Source organism: Lissotriton vulgaris, chromosome 6 (assembly GCF_964263255.1).
Source record: "Lissotriton vulgaris chromosome 6, aLisVul1.2, whole genome shotgun sequence".
In the NCBI taxonomy this organism is placed as follows: domain Eukaryota; kingdom Metazoa; phylum Chordata; class Amphibia; order Caudata; family Salamandridae; genus Lissotriton; species Lissotriton vulgaris.
In genome coordinates, this window is record NC_141694.1 from 1,801,859,119 (window position 1) to 1,801,877,223 (window position 18,105).

Below are 18,105 nucleotides of genomic sequence, written 5' to 3' on the forward strand. Positions count from 1 at the left end.
ACTGGCTGTGCTGTCTCACCTGAAGAGGGGATAGATGGCTCAACTGCGGAAGTAGGAGTATATCCTTGAGGAAGTGGAAGTGAAAACCTCAGAATCCGGCCTTAAAATGCACCAGCTGAGGGTGTGACATCCTCGTAGAATAGCTGTGCTAGTGAAGCAGTCCCACAGCATGGCCAATTTGAATGGAGCTCAGTGTGAGACCACTAGAGACCACTTAGAGTTGGGGCATGTAAAGGTAACATGCGTTGTCTAAGTTATTGAAGTGGGACAAACAAGTAAATGTTTTTCTTGTGAATGCTTACGTCGGTGCATTCTGGATATCAGCATAGATATGATTGTGCTAACGCAATATAATTATAAAATACCCTTAATGTGTACTCAGTCAAACTGCTTTGTTACAATCACCTCCTAAACTTGAATGTTGAGTGTTTACTGTATTTATGATGGCAATATATCTTTAACATAGTACAGCTGATTTTCCAAACCTTAGCTCCTGTTCTAAGATATTACTAGTAATTATATTATGGCATAAATATGTTTCAGGAATGAAGATTGTCCTATTAAAGCAACTACTGCTGGGTCTCACCTCATGTTCTATTTACTTTCAGGTGTGAATGTGGCCCTGGGTGGTCGAGCCACACAGTCAAGTATTCTTGGTAGAGAATATTTTCGGCAAGGTTACCTGTCAGATGCAAGCAACGCCATAGATGGAAATCAGGATCCCGAATATTTGCATGGATCCTGCTCCCATACACATGATCATTATGGTCCCTGGTGGAGGGTGGATTTACTGAAACAACATAAAATCTATGCCATTTCCATCACCAACAGAAATGCTGTTCCTGAAAGGCTGAATGGAGCAGAACTTCTCATAGGAAATTCCCTAACAAACTATGGAAATAACAATGCAAGGTACAATGTATACTCTGTTCACTTGTATTTGCCATTAACAGATGACAGATGCTTGTTTCTTTGGTTCAGCTTTGGAGTTTATTGTATTACTTGACTTACAATTCCAGTCCTGCATGCGATCAGAGTAATGGATCCCCCATCTTGAAATGAAGAGTGCAAGCATTCAATTTACTAAATACATAATTTAAATGAATATTATGGAAAATAAGTTAGAGTAAATACAATCCTGTGAAATGATTTCCACTCTGATCACATGTGCAAGATATATTTCAAAGCAAGTGTACAGGTGTATGAGCTATATCTTACTTTTAAAGACCTTAATTTAATAATTGTTTTGTCACAATCAATGTTACTTATTTTGAAATAGGGACAGTATCTCAATTTACTTTCAGTTTGTTTTAGTTACTTCCTTCCACCAATTCTTCATTTTATTCTTCTCCTTGTGATCTGAGAAATGGTTTAGTCGTTGTTTATTTTTACTTTACTTAGTTAACTTTATTACATCATTATTTACCTCTACTGGCTCCTTACTTTGTCCTCCTCTTCCTTGCGGAACTCTACTCAGGCCTCAAACTTGTTTCTGACTTAAGCTCCAACTCCCCTCCTCATATTCACTAGCTGATTGTTGCAGTAAGTTGTTGATGGAGGTCACTGATTGCGCACACAGTGGACGCTTGACTTCGGCTTGTCAATAGCAAGTGTGTTTGTGTGGCCCTTGCCCAGATATTCCCAGAGGCACAGAGAGCTGCCATAGTGGGCATCATGGGGAACTATGCTCTCTGATTAGACATGACCTGGACTGCTTCCTGCAGCTCCTTTCATGTTGTATGTTGTACATATTTAGCACTAATGAATGGTGTGCTCTTGCAACTGATGTAATGAAGGAACTTACTCGTATTTTGAAAGGTCGATTTCTGCCCAATCATACTTTTGGACAATAACCACTTGCAGTGTGATTTCCTTGTTCTAGGTGTAATATGGCCTTTATATTCTCGAGTCTACACCACCACACATCTGGAGTGTCCGACCCCCAAGCTGTCAAATTGCCCACTGCAGCTCTCACTGCTTGCCTGAGGTTTTCTGTTCTCTCCCACAAACCCTGCGGTTGGGCTCCGGGCAACATTCTGCCTGGGCAGAGAATTCAGAGTCTTAGGTGGTATTTCACAGGGAAGGCATCCATGGATATGAAATATTGTCTCCGATTCTATTGCTTCCTGGCCTTGTTGCAGCTTCTAGCAGTAATCAGGGGAGCACGTGCATTTTGGGACATGCGTGCTATGGATAGAAAAGCATGTGTGCACTTCCACTCAAACACTGTCAGTTTGGAGCTCTACAGACCTGCCGCAGAGGAGAAGCACACATTACAAAACAGCAACAATACATCCTCTCCCTAGGGTGCCAGTAATATAATCATCCGTCACCAGTATGATAAGCACAACAAACTATGAAATGTGGGAGGTGGAGCTTGCTCGCGACCAAGATGGCCACTTGAGTGCATAGCTCCCATATACCGCCACATTATCCTGCAACTATTTGTTTAGCGAGCCCCACTGTGCCGCATTTGGTGACCAGAGCTGGTGGGGAGTTTATCGCTCTTACTCCGGCTCCCGTGCGAATTTGGACAGCGGAGCGTGGCCTGGCCTGTGGTGGTGCCGGAGACTGGAGTAGCCACCGACGCCCCTCTCCTGCTCACGTTCCTGATACTCCTTGTGGCGCCCAGGAGCTGGCGTTGAGACGCGCCCCTCTCCCTGCCTGATGAGACTCGCGCCCTCGCCCCTGAAGTCCTGCCTACAGATGAATACCTCTGCTGCTCTCTGGTGAGGTATTTAGAGGGAGCAACATTGGGGGAACCCTCCTGCCTGCTCCTGCCTGTGCCCGCCTTCACGCTGCCTTCACTAACTGAGCCTGAGGGCCCCTATGAGCTCCGGAGGGATTGGGTCTGCATCTGTGTCATCGACCAACGACGCTCATGGAACCGAGTTGCTTGCTGGATGTGATCCTGTGCCCATGCTGAGGGAGGTGCGCGTCCGTCATATTACCTGCTGGCACCTTGCCTTGCCCTTGCTGCCGCCTGCTGGTGGTACTCATCTGCTGGGTGGGGTGTAGCCTTTGGTACCCCCTACTGATGCTGCGAGGTGGGTTGCCTGATATCCTCCTCCTGGGTCGTGCTGGGGGCGAGTCCAGGTCGGGACTGTCCCATTAGAGGACTGCGGCCCACGTTTTCTGCCCCACTTGCCTCCATTACCCTCTCAGGACAACAAACCAAATGCCAATGCTGATCAAGAATTTCAAACACTTTGAAACATGGCGTAAGAACAATTAAGCAATGCGGCCATAAGCTCTTCAATAGCTTTTATTTCAATAGCACATATGCGGCCACATGCATAATTGTTGCCGTTTGCGATTTCTTAATTGCGAAAATTAAGGAATCGCAAATAAGAAATCGCAAACGGCTATGCACCAATAAATCATTTTTTTTTTTGCGATTTCTTAAATTTCCTTAAGCCCTTCGATGCGGCGGGAATTCCGCCGCAGCGCTAAGGGGGCGGGGGGGCCGAGCGGCGCTCGCATGCTCGTGACGGAGCCGTTCGTCACGAGCCGCAGTTGAGCTGTGCTCATGACGGAGCGGTTCCGTCATGGCCCCGCCCGCTCAATGGAACGTCCAGCGCAGGCGCGGAATTCGCGCCGCGCAGGCACGCTGAGCGGGCCATGACGGAACTGCTCCGTCATGAGCACAGCTCAACCGAGGCTCATGACGGAGTGGCTCCGTCATGTGCATAGAAGGAGTTAATTGCGATTCACAATTTTCGAACCGCAATTAAGGAATCCCTTCCCATTGATTCCTATGGGCCTAGAGGCCCATAGGAATCAATGGGAAGTCATTTTCAATTTGCGATTAGCAATTTGCAAATCGCAAATTCAAAATGCAATTTCAAGGGTGCAGGGGGCGGTCCAAAGGACCGCCCCCTGCACCCCTGAAATATAACTTTAAGTGCATTTTTCACACACACATGCGCAAGGGCATGTGTGTGTGTAAAATGAAACTTTCAAAAATGCACTTTTGTGCATTTTTGAAAGTTGTCACAAATTACCATGAAGGTCAACTTCTTGGTAATTTACCTTTCCCTATTTGCGAATTCACAAACTTAAAATGTTCATGCATTGCATTTAAGAAATCTCCAAATTGCGATTTCTTAAATGCAATCGCAATTTTAGAAATCGCAACATGATTGCGATTTCGAAAATTGCGAAAAACATGATGCATCCCAATTTTGTCAAGGGTTGTGGGGCCACTCCTTAAAGAACAGCGCTCGTCCTCTTTCAAACCCATTGCCCCTGTGATAGATTTATATGAGGCGAGAGGAGTTAGCGCAGCCCTATAGGGGGCAGAACTCTGGGGAACCCATAATGTCGATCAGCTATCTAGTTCTGAGAATAAATTCTTGAAGGACTTGATGGCTCTACCACAGAGTACCCCGACGTTACCCCTGCTACTTGATATGGGATGCCGTTCAATCAAAGACCATACTCAGCTCCGTCCGTTACTACTCTGGGCCTGCTTGTGGAGTGTTTCCGAACTTGCCAATTATGCGGAAGCTTTGTCGGAAGTACTGTCGATGCCTGGTTGGTCCAAAATTAGGTGGCTTAGGGTTGTTAAATTCCTGCTTGGGGAGTTGGGGCTCGGGGAAGCATGGGTTACTAGATCTGCCCCCCTAAATCTGTCCTTAAGAATATCTATTGGAGCTGGGTATCTGATTAGAGTAGCTCTGACTCCAAACAATGTAGAGCAACCATTGTGTTCCTTAGGATTAAGGATGTGGCCTTCCGAGAACCCTACCTTGATATATTCTTAAAATCGACAGATAGGGCTCTGTATTTTAAGTTTAGAGTAGGCATGCTCCCAGTGGGTGAATTGACTGCACTCTGGAATATCCCGGCCCAAACTTCACCCTTTTGCTTATTTTGTACGTCTAGAGTCGAGTCTGTTGCCCACTTCCTATTTGAATGCCCAGCTTATAAATCCCCGAGATCTAGGTGGCTAAAACCATTGTGTAGGGAGTTGGGCACCAGGCACCACATAGTCGCACTGCAAATTTTGACGTCCGACACCCGGCCTTTGTTCGTGTGTGGTCTGTCAAAATTTTTAAGATGGTCTTGGTCGATCAGATTCAAAAGGCTTAATTAAATTGTTTAATTATGGTCATTGTATCTAGACCTTCTTAAGTATTTTATTGATTTCATGTGCACTATTTTAACTGATTTGTGGATGAATTTTTTATGTTGTGGTTTTTAACTTGTTGTTAAATGTAATGCTTTTAAAGATATGTTTTATCGAAATGAAGCCTATTGACTGACTGACTGACTGATTCTCTGCACACTTGTAGCAGAACCCTTAGCTTGCACATTGCGGGAGTACCATGGGCATTAGGGCATACACGTTTCTGGATATAATCTCATAGTTTCGGCCTATGCTTATATGGGCGCGAGCCCGAACATCTCGTGTCTCCAGGTTAATTGGTCTAAGTCCCTCGTGTTACCCCTCTCGCCACCAACGTCCCGATTTGACCTTGACTATCCACACCAATGGACGACGGACTCAGTGAGGTATCTTGGAATACAAGTGCACTCTGACTCGAAGGTTGTCTTTCATTATGGTCAAGTTGGAAGATGATATAGATCGTTGGATTCGATTGTCGTTGACACTGCTATGTAGGATTTCAATAATGAAAATGATAATTCTCCCTTGATTCTTGTTCCATTTACCAAACATTCCTGTGGTCCTCCCTGGTGCATTCTTCAAAACACTCACAACTCTGATGGTCAAGTTAGCTTGGGCGGGCAAGCAGCCGGGAGTCAAATGGCAGATTCTCACCCTAACGTACTACATGGGTGGACTAGAAGCGCCAAACTTTGACCTTTACTATAGAGCCGCACAATGCGCCCATGCTTAGTTATGGATACACAGCGCCTCTGATATCCCTTCCTACGTATAGAGCGGGAGGTTGTTGCCCCGCACCTGCTGCCCATGTTGCTCTTCGTGCCCACGGATTGCAGAACTGGTGTTCTAGATTCCGTCAGAGCAACTAATCATGCCTGGCACCATCTTTTGAAGTTGCAGGTGGGGTCCTGCTGTATTCTCCCTTGGCGCCTCTTGAGTGGTGCTAATGGCTGTTGCCATGTAGGGATGGTAGCGTCGTTCGCGCGCTTAATTCCATTGGGGTCCATACTATAGGCGACTTGTTTGTTGATCGAATAATGAAAGACTGGGACTCTGTTACTAAAGGGGAAGAGGCACCCTCGCTTCTAAATAAATTTCAATATCACAGTACAAGACATGCATTGTTTTGTCTGCTGGGCTCTGACCTGACTGAACCTCCGGAGGTGACCGCTCTCTTCCTAATCATAAAGACGCAAGCTACGACGGGAATGGTCTCTAAGATCTACAAAAAGCTATGTCATATAGAGCTAACCACTACACTAAAGCCCGCTTAACCTGGCAATTAGACCTGTCTACGGAAACAGATGTTATGTGGTTATACTGCTGCCAAAACTTAAAACAAGTTTCTCTTAATGGTAGACACAGTCTAATTCACTTTAAAATTCTAAATATGGTCTGTTATACTCCCGAAAGACTATGCAGATGTGGGTTACGCGAGAGCTCGCGTTGTGCTCGATGTACTATAAAATGTACGTCCTCTTGCAACTAGTGCTGCTGACCAGCTCTAGTTGTCTTGGAGGCTGGAGCTTCTCCTCATCCACTAGTTTGCTGTTGGAACTTTCCTTGAACCCTTCCTCAGGCCCTCCAGGACTTTGCACATCTTCATGAGACACAGGGATCAGAGAATCATAGTCACATATGGAATACTTGCAATGCAATGCAGGATAGCCTCATGCTTAAAATATTTACAGGTAATATAATTTAAAGCGAGAGAGTAGTACTCAGAGTAATGCTGTTGCTGGTATGTAATTTAAGCAATACCATTTCTCCCCTCTTATCATGAATTCATAGCAAATGACATTTAGCAAGTGAACACAACACAGACAACTGGTAGTGCATGCTGAACAGAAATAGTTTTTTTTATAGAAAACAGAATGTCAACTCTCCCCTATCTCTTCATAGGGAATAGTACCCTGTATCCAATGAATATTTTGTCCTTCTTAGAGCCTATAATGTTTCGAAAACTTAGCTGAATCAGACCATGTAGCTGACTGGCAAATCATGGAAATCGAAGCACCTTGCAACTTAGCTACTGTAGAGGACATACTACAGGTCAATCTTTCTTGCCTTGCCAATACACAGACTTGACCCTATACTTCAGAGAACTTTGCAATAAGAGACTTGATCCACCTTCTCAAAATCGTAGTTGCAAATTTGATCCTCTTCTTCCTGTGTGCTCCTAGTCTGTCACTACTAAGGAGAATCCAGTTTGCTACTCGGGAGGCTAGTCCCAGGATTTGACGGCACACGCCAGCTAGCCAGACTGCGCCAGCAGTGCAGAGTTGATCCAAGTGAGCCGGGTGGTACTCAGACACCCAGGAATCCGGCATCAGACCCACCACTTCACTCTCAAGGCTCAAGGCACTGTTATGAACCCCAATGTACTGCAACATAGGCCTCTGTAGTTAAGTGACCTTTGTAGGAGAGTAGGAACTGCTTCTTATAATTACCCCCACTTTCTGCTTATGTTTCACTGTTTTCGACTTAGTCTGGCTGGGATCCTGCTATCCAGGACCCCAGCCTAGGTGCTTTCCCTCTAAATTGATTGCATGTACTTTAGGTACACCACAGATTGGAATCTGGTGTACCCTTATACGTCCCTAGTACATGGCATACTATATACCTAGGGCATAGGAACCCCAGAGGCCTCCCAGGGGCTGCATCATCTATTATGCCACCCATGGGAGACGGTTCAAAATGACACCACAGGTCTGATACAGCAGCCTGTGTAAGGTGGTGCATGCACAACTTACTTAGATATAGGTTCACTATATCTATCCTATATCTATCCTAATTACTGCACATATAAAGCTATCAGTCATCCCTATGGCAGGCCTTATCAATCCTGAAGGCAGGGTGCTGGGTTTTATGTGAGAGGGTGCCCATGCATGAGCATTGGTAAAATTAAGCTGCTACTTGGTAAAAATTTTAACTGCATTGGACCTTCGATTAGAACAGATATCATCGGATCATCGATGAAGCTGTACTGGAACAGAGATGGCGACGACCTGTCAATCCTTTGCGCTCACATCTGTAACTATGTTTTTAAGCATACAATTTTAAAGTGTTTTTTGCACATATAAGCCCCAAAGGAAAATATCAATAGGCCATTTACCCTTGTACAAACCAATGAATGTTGAGACAGGACTATGCACTACAAACAAGCACTTATCAGCCTGCCATTATTTTGTAGCCAAAGATTCTGACAAAGGGGGGCAATTCTGTCTCATGAACTGCTGTTAACCTCAACTGATAAAAATGAAGAAACAAGACTACGGGTTATCAAGGTTGGAGGAGTGGATCCACTCCGTGATTTCAACGTGCGCTTTTTAACTGTGGTCATAATCTTATTTTAAACTAATGTTTTATTGCTTATAAACAATGCTACATTTTTTTGTAATGGTTTTAATTAACTGCACAATAAACATATTACTGCTGTTACCCCATGCATGAGCAGAGCCCCTCTGCAGCTTAGAGAACCTTTATTCCGGGGCTGTTTGTGATGCAGCCAACCATAAACTCTTAAGTGCATTATAACCTCGGGGTAAATGCTAACTTTAAAACGGCTGCAGGGAAACATGTAGTGTTTGGTGTCAACCATCTTGGAATAATACCTCCACACCAGTAACTGGTGAGGGATGTATGATTCTACCCTACTAGAGGGAGAAATATGACTACACCGGTACACCCAGTACCAGCTTCAAAGACCCTGGCATCACAAAATGGATGCTACCAGCCACAGACACGAGTCTTCCCTCCAGCTGCAGGATGAAATTCCGGCAGGGGATGGATGGACAATAGGTTTCCTGTCACAGGGAGGTGTGACCACCTCCCAGACAGGCTTTAGTGTATTGGGGCTGGGTGGGGCACTATGAGAGTGCTTTGATGCCCAAACACGGAAGTTTGTCAAAGACGCTGGACGAGGAAGTGAATTGCGAAAGGACCAAGCGGAGAAAACCAAGTAAAAAAGTAATCCACAAAGAAAATACTGCCAGACAAGAACAAGAGTCTAATCCAGATCCCCTCAAGGAAGATCTACAGAAGATATCCAGGATGAGAACAGACCAAAATACCCAGCAATAACATCCAGGCGGATTGGAAGACTGTCCTACAAACATTGTAATCGCAGCCCTGAGGAAGACCTTGATAAAATATACGTGCAGGTCCCACCACGACAAGGTCGAAACGCGTCGGCGATATATATGAACTATAAAGCAAAAAAATGCTTTGTTAAAAGTAAGATAGTGTGTACTACTTACACGGTATACAAAAGAAATATATTTTGTGCCATAAAAGTGAAAAAAACAAAGGGAAAGACATATTGCTTTGATCATATGAGATAGGACCAACACCAGTAAGGGTGGACAAGACCAAGAAAAAGTTATATCTTGTCTGCTTAAAATCAAGTAGGACACTGTGTATAGCCAGAGGTGTACTTGTAAATATACAGCACTACAATATGAAAATGTATGTATAGGAATGTTTTATGTATAGGAATGTACAGTGAGAACATTGTAAATATTGTAAATGAAACATATGTAAAGTGATAAGGAAGATTGGAAATGTGATATATAAAAAACAGTAAAGAAAAGTTAAAATAATTAAATATATATAGAGTCAATAAAAGGGACTACTGTTACAAAAAGATTTTTGTGATCGATGGTGTCAGGGGTAATTGTGTTTGGAGATAAATAAAGGGTTAATTGGTCGCAACCGGAAGGGGACAAAATCAAGAGTTCAGGCCAACTGTGATGGAGCACAGGCCAGATGCAGGACCCCTGCTAAGGCCCGTTGTCTAACAGTGCCTTAATCCTGTTCACAAACAAAGAGATGCAGAGTCCAGGCAAGTGATCCGTCGGTGTCAGTCCTGCAGTTGAATAAATGCATTGATTTTCTCCATGCAACGATGGTGATGCTCTGGTTTTTGAAGATGAAGTGTCTGTTCGACGTGCGTTGGTTTCGTAGCTGAGGTACTGGCTTTCTCGACTCAAATTAAAGGATGTGTTGATCGTCCTTCAGCAGTAGCAGTGATGCAGCAGTTCTGATGCTGCAGTTCCGATGCTCTGGCTCCAAGTGCGATGCGCTAATTCTGTTCCCGTAACTGCAAAGATATTTTGGTCCTGCTCGTTACAGCAGAATGTGTGTATTATCCACTGAAGCAAGCACCTGGGTTCACTACCAATGAACCAAGCACTGGAGAAGGGTTAAGCACTTTAATGTCCATGAGTCTTTGAAGAATAGGACACTAGTCAGCTAGTCCTTGGAGACATTCTGGGACAAGTGATGGAGGTGCGGTCAGAATATGCAGCAGAGAGTGCAGCAAAGTAGCAGTTTCTCAGAACAACAGTCCACCAAGCCGCAGTGTTTAGGGCAGCAATCCTTCTTTGCAAGGTGGTTTTAGGTCCAGAAGTGTACTGAGTTGGTAGGGTCAGAGGTCCAGTAATTATACCCAGTTGTGCCTTTGAAGTTGGGAAGTCTTCAAAGAAGGGTACTTGAAGTGCATACAGGCCCTTTCATCCTGCCCTTGTTCCAGACTCACTACAGGGGGTTATGCAGCCCTTTGTGTGTGTTCAGAGCACATCCTATTCAGGTGTAAGTGTGAAGCTGTGTCCAACTCCATCCTCCCTTCCTCCCAGGAAAATACATGAAGTTAAATACAGTCTTCCTTTGCGTGGGACTGTCTAGAGGGAATACACAAAGTGAACTGTCGCCCAACCAGTGATCAGAGACAGGCAGCAGACAACAAGTGGATAAGAGCAGGAACATTTCCAATTTCTAAAAGTGGCATTTCCAGAATTGTAAATACAAATCCAATTCCACTATTAAAGATGGTTTTTCATTACCACTCCAGAGGTGCTAAACTTGATACCTTTACCTTCTCTCAATTCGAAATTACAGCGTATTAAAGGTAATAAGAAATGCCCAATGTTAACCTATGTAATGTAATGTAATTTGTACTTGTAAAGCACACTAATACCCCAACTGGGGTGTCCTAGCGCTGTAACGCATACCGCTGTGTAACCCTTCCTGGAGCGAACAGAAGAAGTGCAAATACTGTGACTGATTTATTGACAGACCACAACCAACTAAATTGGAACCCAAACTAACAAAGACTCAATTGCTAGTCGGTTTTAGAATTGGATCAAAAATGTTTAATTTTTTGAATTTTAGATCAACCTTATTTTTTAACAAACAAACATCATCAAAATACTTTTTGTATTTATATAAATGTAAAAGGACACACAAAAGAAGGACGAGATGAATTGAAAAGTAGGACAGACAATTCGTGCTGTGAACAAAAACTTTCACGCATCAGTCATTCCACATTCATACTCACATTCGTTCCATAACAAACATTGTGCAAGTGAAATAAAACAAAGGAGGTCAAACAAGCAAAGTCAGGAACAAATCAGAAGTAACAGTAAAAATACTGGAAGAATACTTAATATCACAACAATTGTAAATCAGACAACATATGTACAATTCTTTTTTGACCAAAAAACCCAACAACAGAAGGTACACAAGGTCGACGCGTTTCGAATCGGACCCTTTGTCCGATTCTCATCAGGACCAGAGAATCTGAAAAAAGGAAAACATTTTCCTTTAGTATATTTGTATTTAAAGAGTAAGAACAGCGACCAACACAACCAAACATTGCCCCCTACCTGTGTGTGTTCTGTGTAAAAGTCACGGTGGTTGCTGTAAACAGAGAGTTAACCTGTGGTTAGTAAAAATTATTAAGCCTGCAGTCGTCTAAAAAAGGCATACAGATAAAAAGAAATACCTGTATCAAGTGTTTTTGGACCTCGGATGGTTAATCCAAAGAAAAGGGGGGGACTGCGTGAAGTAGGAGTCGTCAGGGAGCCATCATTGAAGGGCACTTAAAAAATGAGGCTGTAAACGTGAAGAAAACATGCACCATAAGTTTGTTTGCATGGCGGGGAGGGAATCAGTGAGCGGATCGCTGTTGATCAAAATGAATGGCACAGTACCTCTAGAGCGTGGAGAATTACACGAATATCCGTTCAGATCGTAAGTATGGGATGGGCGATCAGTGGTTCACAGCCGCTGGCTGAAAAAGAACCCGGAAACGCGCGTTAGTTCTGAAGCTCGGGAAATGAAAAAGAAAGAATCGAGCAACGCGATGTGTCATGTTTACCTTGAGGAAGCTCCTTTCGCAGAGTATACCGGGGCGTCTCTTAGTGTTCAAGAACGCCGGTCGTCCTGTTCTGGAAACGAGCAGGAAGCAGTACAAGAAGGCGCGCTGAGCGCGAGATTGCAAATTCAGTCACATGGTCCCAAGGGGGGTTATGGGAGTTGAAGTTCCAAAGTACAAGTTGGATGAACCGCGATGTATATTAAAGAATTCGAGAGACTTCAGAAAGTTCATTTAACCCATTAAGGACCGTATTGAATTTTAAGATGAGGGTAGCTTCCCGTTGACACAATTTTTCTTCAATGTCGCCACCCCTTATGTCTAGATCCAATTTTGACAGCACAGTCCATTTGATGTCCTGTTCCGTGTGTCCAGCAGCGGTCCAGTGATTAACAAGTGGTGCATTTGCAACCACTTTTTTCACCCTTGATTTGTGTTGGCAAATGCGCTGTCTAATTTCCTGAGATGTTTTTCCCACGTACAATTTTTGGCAGGGACATATAATTCCGTAGACAACATTTCTAGATTTACAATTAGTGAATGTCTGGTGCTTCCAAAAAATACCATTGTAGGAAAAAACATCACCCTCAATCGTCTTGTCGCAACACACACAGGTGCCACATTTATGGTGTCCCCTTATGGGCTGCAAGCCAAGTAGATTTCTTAATGTAGGTGGTTCCTTTACTGGGACTGCTGCACGGACCAGAAAGTTGGCAATGCTCTTTTCTTTTTTAAATGCAAACAGTGGTGGTTGGAATAAGCTGTCTTCCAGGTGTCTCACTAAGTGCCAGTTTTGATTAATCACTTTCTTAAGTTGATTTGCATGTGGGCAGAATGTCGTTACACATACTGGTCTTTCTAGATTTCGCTTCTTCTTTTTCTCTAGTAGAGCCTCACGTGGGGTCCACCATGCTCTGCGCATGGCATTCTTGAGCAGTTTTTTTGGGTAACCACGTTCCAGAAGACGTTCCAGCAGTTTTTGAGCATGATCAAAATATTCGTCTTTTACTGAACAGTTACGCCTGATTCTTAAGAATTGGCCAAAAGGAAGATTTTGGCGAAGATTTCTCGGGTGATTACTGGTGTAATGTAATGCCCGGTTTCGGTCAGTTGTTTTCCTGAATAGCGTTGTCGCCAAAGTCCCTTCCAGTGCATAGACTTTCACATCAAGGAAAGTAATTTGGTGGTTGTTGTAATCGATGGTAAATTTAATGTCCTGAGTGCGTCCATTCAGCCATTCCAAGAAATGTTTAAGGTGTTCTTCTGTTCCATTCCAAATAAAAAATGCGTCATCAATATAGCGCATGTAATGGCTGATACATTCTTTAAATGGATTATTGTCCATGATGAATTTGGCCTCAAACAGCCCCATAAACAGAACGGCCATGTAGTTAACAACAAGAAAGGGCTTTGACTCATCCACAGTAAAGCAGAGTCAATACTAGAGCGAACAGAAGAAGTGCAAATACTGTGACTGATTTATTGACAGACCACAACCAACTAAATTGGCATTTCCCTGTGAAATGTCCACTCCTGGGCACCCCCAAGCGGAAGCCAGGCATCCCAGCGCTGTTGGGGCTGTTGTGGAGATTAAGCAAGCTATTGCCCATGTGGTATTGGGTTCCCAAGGCCTACATGCTCCGCAGAAATACCCACTTACACCGAAAGAACTGTTGGCACGGAAACTGAAAAGTACAAAAGACAAGTTTATTAAGACCCCATGGGGTGGTGGTACATTCCTACAGCACCCTTCGGCAATGCAAGAAGTATCACACCGAACATTGGTGTGAGTCCTTATTTTATACACATTTACAGGTAATAAAAAGATAGGCGGTACAAGGTTACAGAGTTCATGTACATATATGGTCATTTTTGGAGCACTGCCAACTCATGGGAGGGGTTACAACTCCACTGGTCAGTTTGGCGGAAACATTCCTGAGGGATGACTGGTCAGCTGGGACTGCGCATGTACAGGCTTGACCGCTACTAAAAATAGCCTGTTGCTGGGCAAACTCGAGTGGTCAGCGGCACGGACAAAGGACTAAAGGGCATGCTGACCACGAGGCCGCTCATTCCCTAAAATGGCCGCCATAGTATACAAAATGGCGTTTCCGAGTAAGGCCAAGTTAAGGGGAATAACGTGTAGCAAAGCAAAGCGCTAACCCGGCCATTGTCAAATTACGACAGACGATCCTTTTAACGTTTAGCTGAAGCTACCTCATAGTGGACATAGTCGGGATACTCATCTTCGATATCAATTGACATTATTTGAGCTACTTCTTTATGAAGCATCAATTCTTTTTGGGCAAGAGCTTGTCTAGATGGAATACATGCCAATAAACACATAGAACATAAGGCAGGGCCACATTGTATACATAAACATACAAAGAATAGTATCCCAACTATGGTACATAAAATCGTCAGCAGTTTCCAACCCCAAGTGCTAAGCATCGACCAGAACCACCCCGACAGAGTCCACGTGCCATTGTCCGGGTGTATTTCAGCAGCGATTTTGTGAAGTTTTGAAATGGCATCATAAACAGATGGCGAATTATCTGGCACGTACACGCAGCAGCTACTTCCGATGATTCTACATGCCCCCCCTTGATCAGCTAGAACCACATCTAGAACCATGCGATTTTGAAGGGTAACAATTCTAGAAATCTGGAGTTCTTCCGTTATATTCCGTAGTGCAATATCAGTGTCATTAGCTTCAGCCTCAACAACACGAGTCAGTCGTCGTATTTTCCGACTGTTCAAAGCAGCACCCACAAAGGAAAACAATCCCAAATTAAAATCTACATATTGCTGTAAGGCGGTATCGGTCTGGTCAATATCGTCCAAGACCACAGTACGTTTAACTCGATTTAACACAAAATCATGATAGAGCACGTAGTCATTGTGATACATTGGTGGGGCAATAAATACAGGGGGCAATACAAAAGATACATAGCATGTGCCTAACCATCCTAAAGGGAGCTGATGATAGCCTTTTTTACCATAAATAAAGTATGTATTTCGAGATGCGACAAATGATATGCCATTCGGACCGTCAAATGTAAGTGTGGTGTTACATTCACTTTTTCCAACCGGGATTGTACCTTTATTTCGTATACAGAGGTCAGCCTTGGTATTTATAACATTAATGACATGTGAACTGGACATATTGATGTTCCTTTGGTTGCTGTAAATTCGGGGTGCAGACGCATTATCGGGGCGGTACTCTTCCCATTCAAATCGAGTACCCTCAGCTCGTGGATAACCATCCCGGTCATGATAGCATATCTTATTTAAACGGAAAAGCACCCCCCCTTTTGTTGGCCATCGTAAAGTGAATAGGAGAGTTTACCAGGCGTGACTAGAGCCATTGTGAGAGAATGGGAGTGGGATGAGTGGGGTGCCCCCTTTCTTTTGATGACCAGGCAACATCCCACACACCCAACAGTTAGATGTATTCGTCATATTATGAGTATGATGCAAAATCTGAATGAAGCTATTGTTCAAGTAAGTCTACCGGTGCCGTTCTTCATGGTAGGGCAAAGTGAAGTGAAAATGTTCAGACGGAGCCGGGGTAGTCGGCAGCAAATGTTCTCGTACAGGCACCACAAGTTCTACTACCCAGGCTATTATTGCTATTACCACAATTGTCAATACGAACAAAATGGCACCAAGAATTCTCTTGTCTTGTGATGCAGAAGACGCCATAGTTCAAAAGTTCACAATGTCTCAACTATACAACTACAAAAATTAAAAACACTGGTGCTGAGCTCCGAGGTAGCCGTTGTTTTCTTCTCCGGGGTCAAGACGGGTGTCGCTACTCTTGGCAGAACTGATCCCCCCCCCTTGAGATTCCCGGCTTCCGTTTCACAAACCCCAGAGCGGTAACCAACCAGTCTCGCACAAAAAAAAAAATCTTCTTCCTATCTTGGCCGCAGATCGTAGCGCTGTCGTCCAGAAACAGTGTGGTCCGGGAAGGCTCCCTCAGATTCGGCCGACGTCACAGCTGGGCTCTTTTCTTTATCCAAGATCTCTTTGTAGTTGGACAGCACAGTAGGATTCACCAGGTCCGGAGAGACGCGGTGGCAGTGAGTTGAATGCAACCTGACCTGTGCAGCATCGGTCGCTCCCCAAGGCTCCCTTTACACTGGGTATCGTAGCGCTTTGCTCTGATTGCCTCCAGCTGTGTTTGTTGTGCTCTGCACGCCGGTAGCGACATTGAGCTGCTAACCTAACCCTCATCGCGCCAGTGATAAACTAATTAGCCTGCTGCGAAAATAATTAATTAAAATTGAACCTGCCTGCTTGCACACTTAGAGGTGCCTCTGCCCACGCTTATTATTTAAATCCCCACTTTTGCCGATCTATTGGTGCTTCGCGCTGTGTTGTTTGCGGCCATTTTCTCTGTTGTTGTGCTTGCCAGCCCGCCCCCCAACCCGAACACACCTCCCTGCGGCCCCTCCCTCCCACGGATTGTTTAGAGCGGACCTGCCTTTACGTCCGCTGTGACCAACCTGACCTGTGCAGCATCGGTCGCTCCCCAAGGCTCCCTTTACACTGGGTATCGTAGCGCTTTGCTCTGATTGCCTCCAGCTGTGTTTGTTGTGCTCTGCACGCCGGTAGCGACATTGAGCTGCTAACCTAACCCTCATCGCGCCAGTGATAAACTAATTAGCCTGCTGCGAAAATAATTAATTAAAATTGAACCTGCCTACTTGCACACTTAGAGGTGCCTCTGCCCACGCTTATTATTTAAATCCCCACTTTTGCCGATCTATTGGTGCTTCGCGCTGTGTTGTTTGCGGCCATTTTCTCTGTTGTTGTGCCTGCCAGCCCGCCCCCCAACCCGAACACACCTCCCTGCGGCCCCTCTCTCGCCCCTCCCCCTCCACCATCCGCATATGACAGATGCTATCGCGCGTAGCGTCCACGCGCAGCGTCTGCGCCCCGGTCGCGCCGAAGGTGCGCCAAAGGTAAGCCCGTCTACGCCCGTCCGCGCCTGGACCGCGCCCAGCGCCAGACCCCCTGGCCCCCACTCCACCCACTCCACCCGCATTACTTACAATGCCACCTCCTTCTTAGCCCTAAACCCCGGTCGAATCCCCAACTGCGTCCAAGCCGCTCCTGGTCACACCCATGGACCCTTCTCTTAAAACTCCTGCAAGTTCGACGGCACCAAGAAAAACCCTTCACCCACGAACACCAAACAGACATCTGACTCCAACCACCTAAAATGCATCCTGCTCAACACCCGCTCGGTCCATAGACACGCCATCGACCTCTGGAACCTATTAGACACCATTTCCCCTGACGTCGCCTTCCTAACAGAAACCTGGATGAACACCTCATCAGCCCTAGACATCACCATTGCCATCCCGGAAGGATACAAGATCATCCGTAAGGACCGCACCGACCAAACAGGAGGAGGTCTCGCTACAGTCCATAAGAACTCCATCCGCATCTCTACCAGCTTAGACGTCAACCTTGCCAGCGCAGAACACCTTCACTTCCAGATCCACACCGACCCCAAGACTACTCTCAGAGGCACCCTCGTCTACAGACCACCAGGACCCCGTGCACAATTCAGTGACGATATCACTGACTTTATCACCCCACACGCCCTTCCCTCCGAGGAATACATTCTGCTGGGAGACCTCAACTTTCACCTGGAAAAGAGCAATGACAGTAACGCCACCTCCCTTCTGGACAATCTCACCAACCTCGGACTCAAACAACTTGTCACTTCGCCCACCCACATCGCAGGTCACACACTCGACCCTATATTCACCTCCAGCAAACATGTCTCCTTCAGTCACACCAC

The 18,105-nt window shown here is 45.1% G+C and overlaps 2 protein-coding genes across 2 annotated transcripts in view; one reads left to right on the plus strand and one right to left on the minus strand.

Annotated features, from left to right (window-relative positions):
- Nucleotides 1-18,105, minus strand: part of LOC147709532 (fucolectin-like) — a 1,051,872-nt gene that overhangs the window by 468,746 nt on the left and 565,021 nt on the right. The gene's annotated exons all lie outside the window — the stretch shown is intronic.
- LOC147709535 (fucolectin-like) overlaps nucleotides 1-18,105 on the plus strand; it is a 237,364-nt gene that overhangs the window by 57,848 nt on the left and 161,411 nt on the right. Inside the window, exon 3 of the mRNA XM_086925509.1 lies at nucleotides 609-912. Within this exon, the coding sequence (XP_086781635.1) occupies nucleotides 609-912 (304 nt within the window). The remainder of the gene's footprint in view (nucleotides 1-608; nucleotides 913-18,105) is intronic.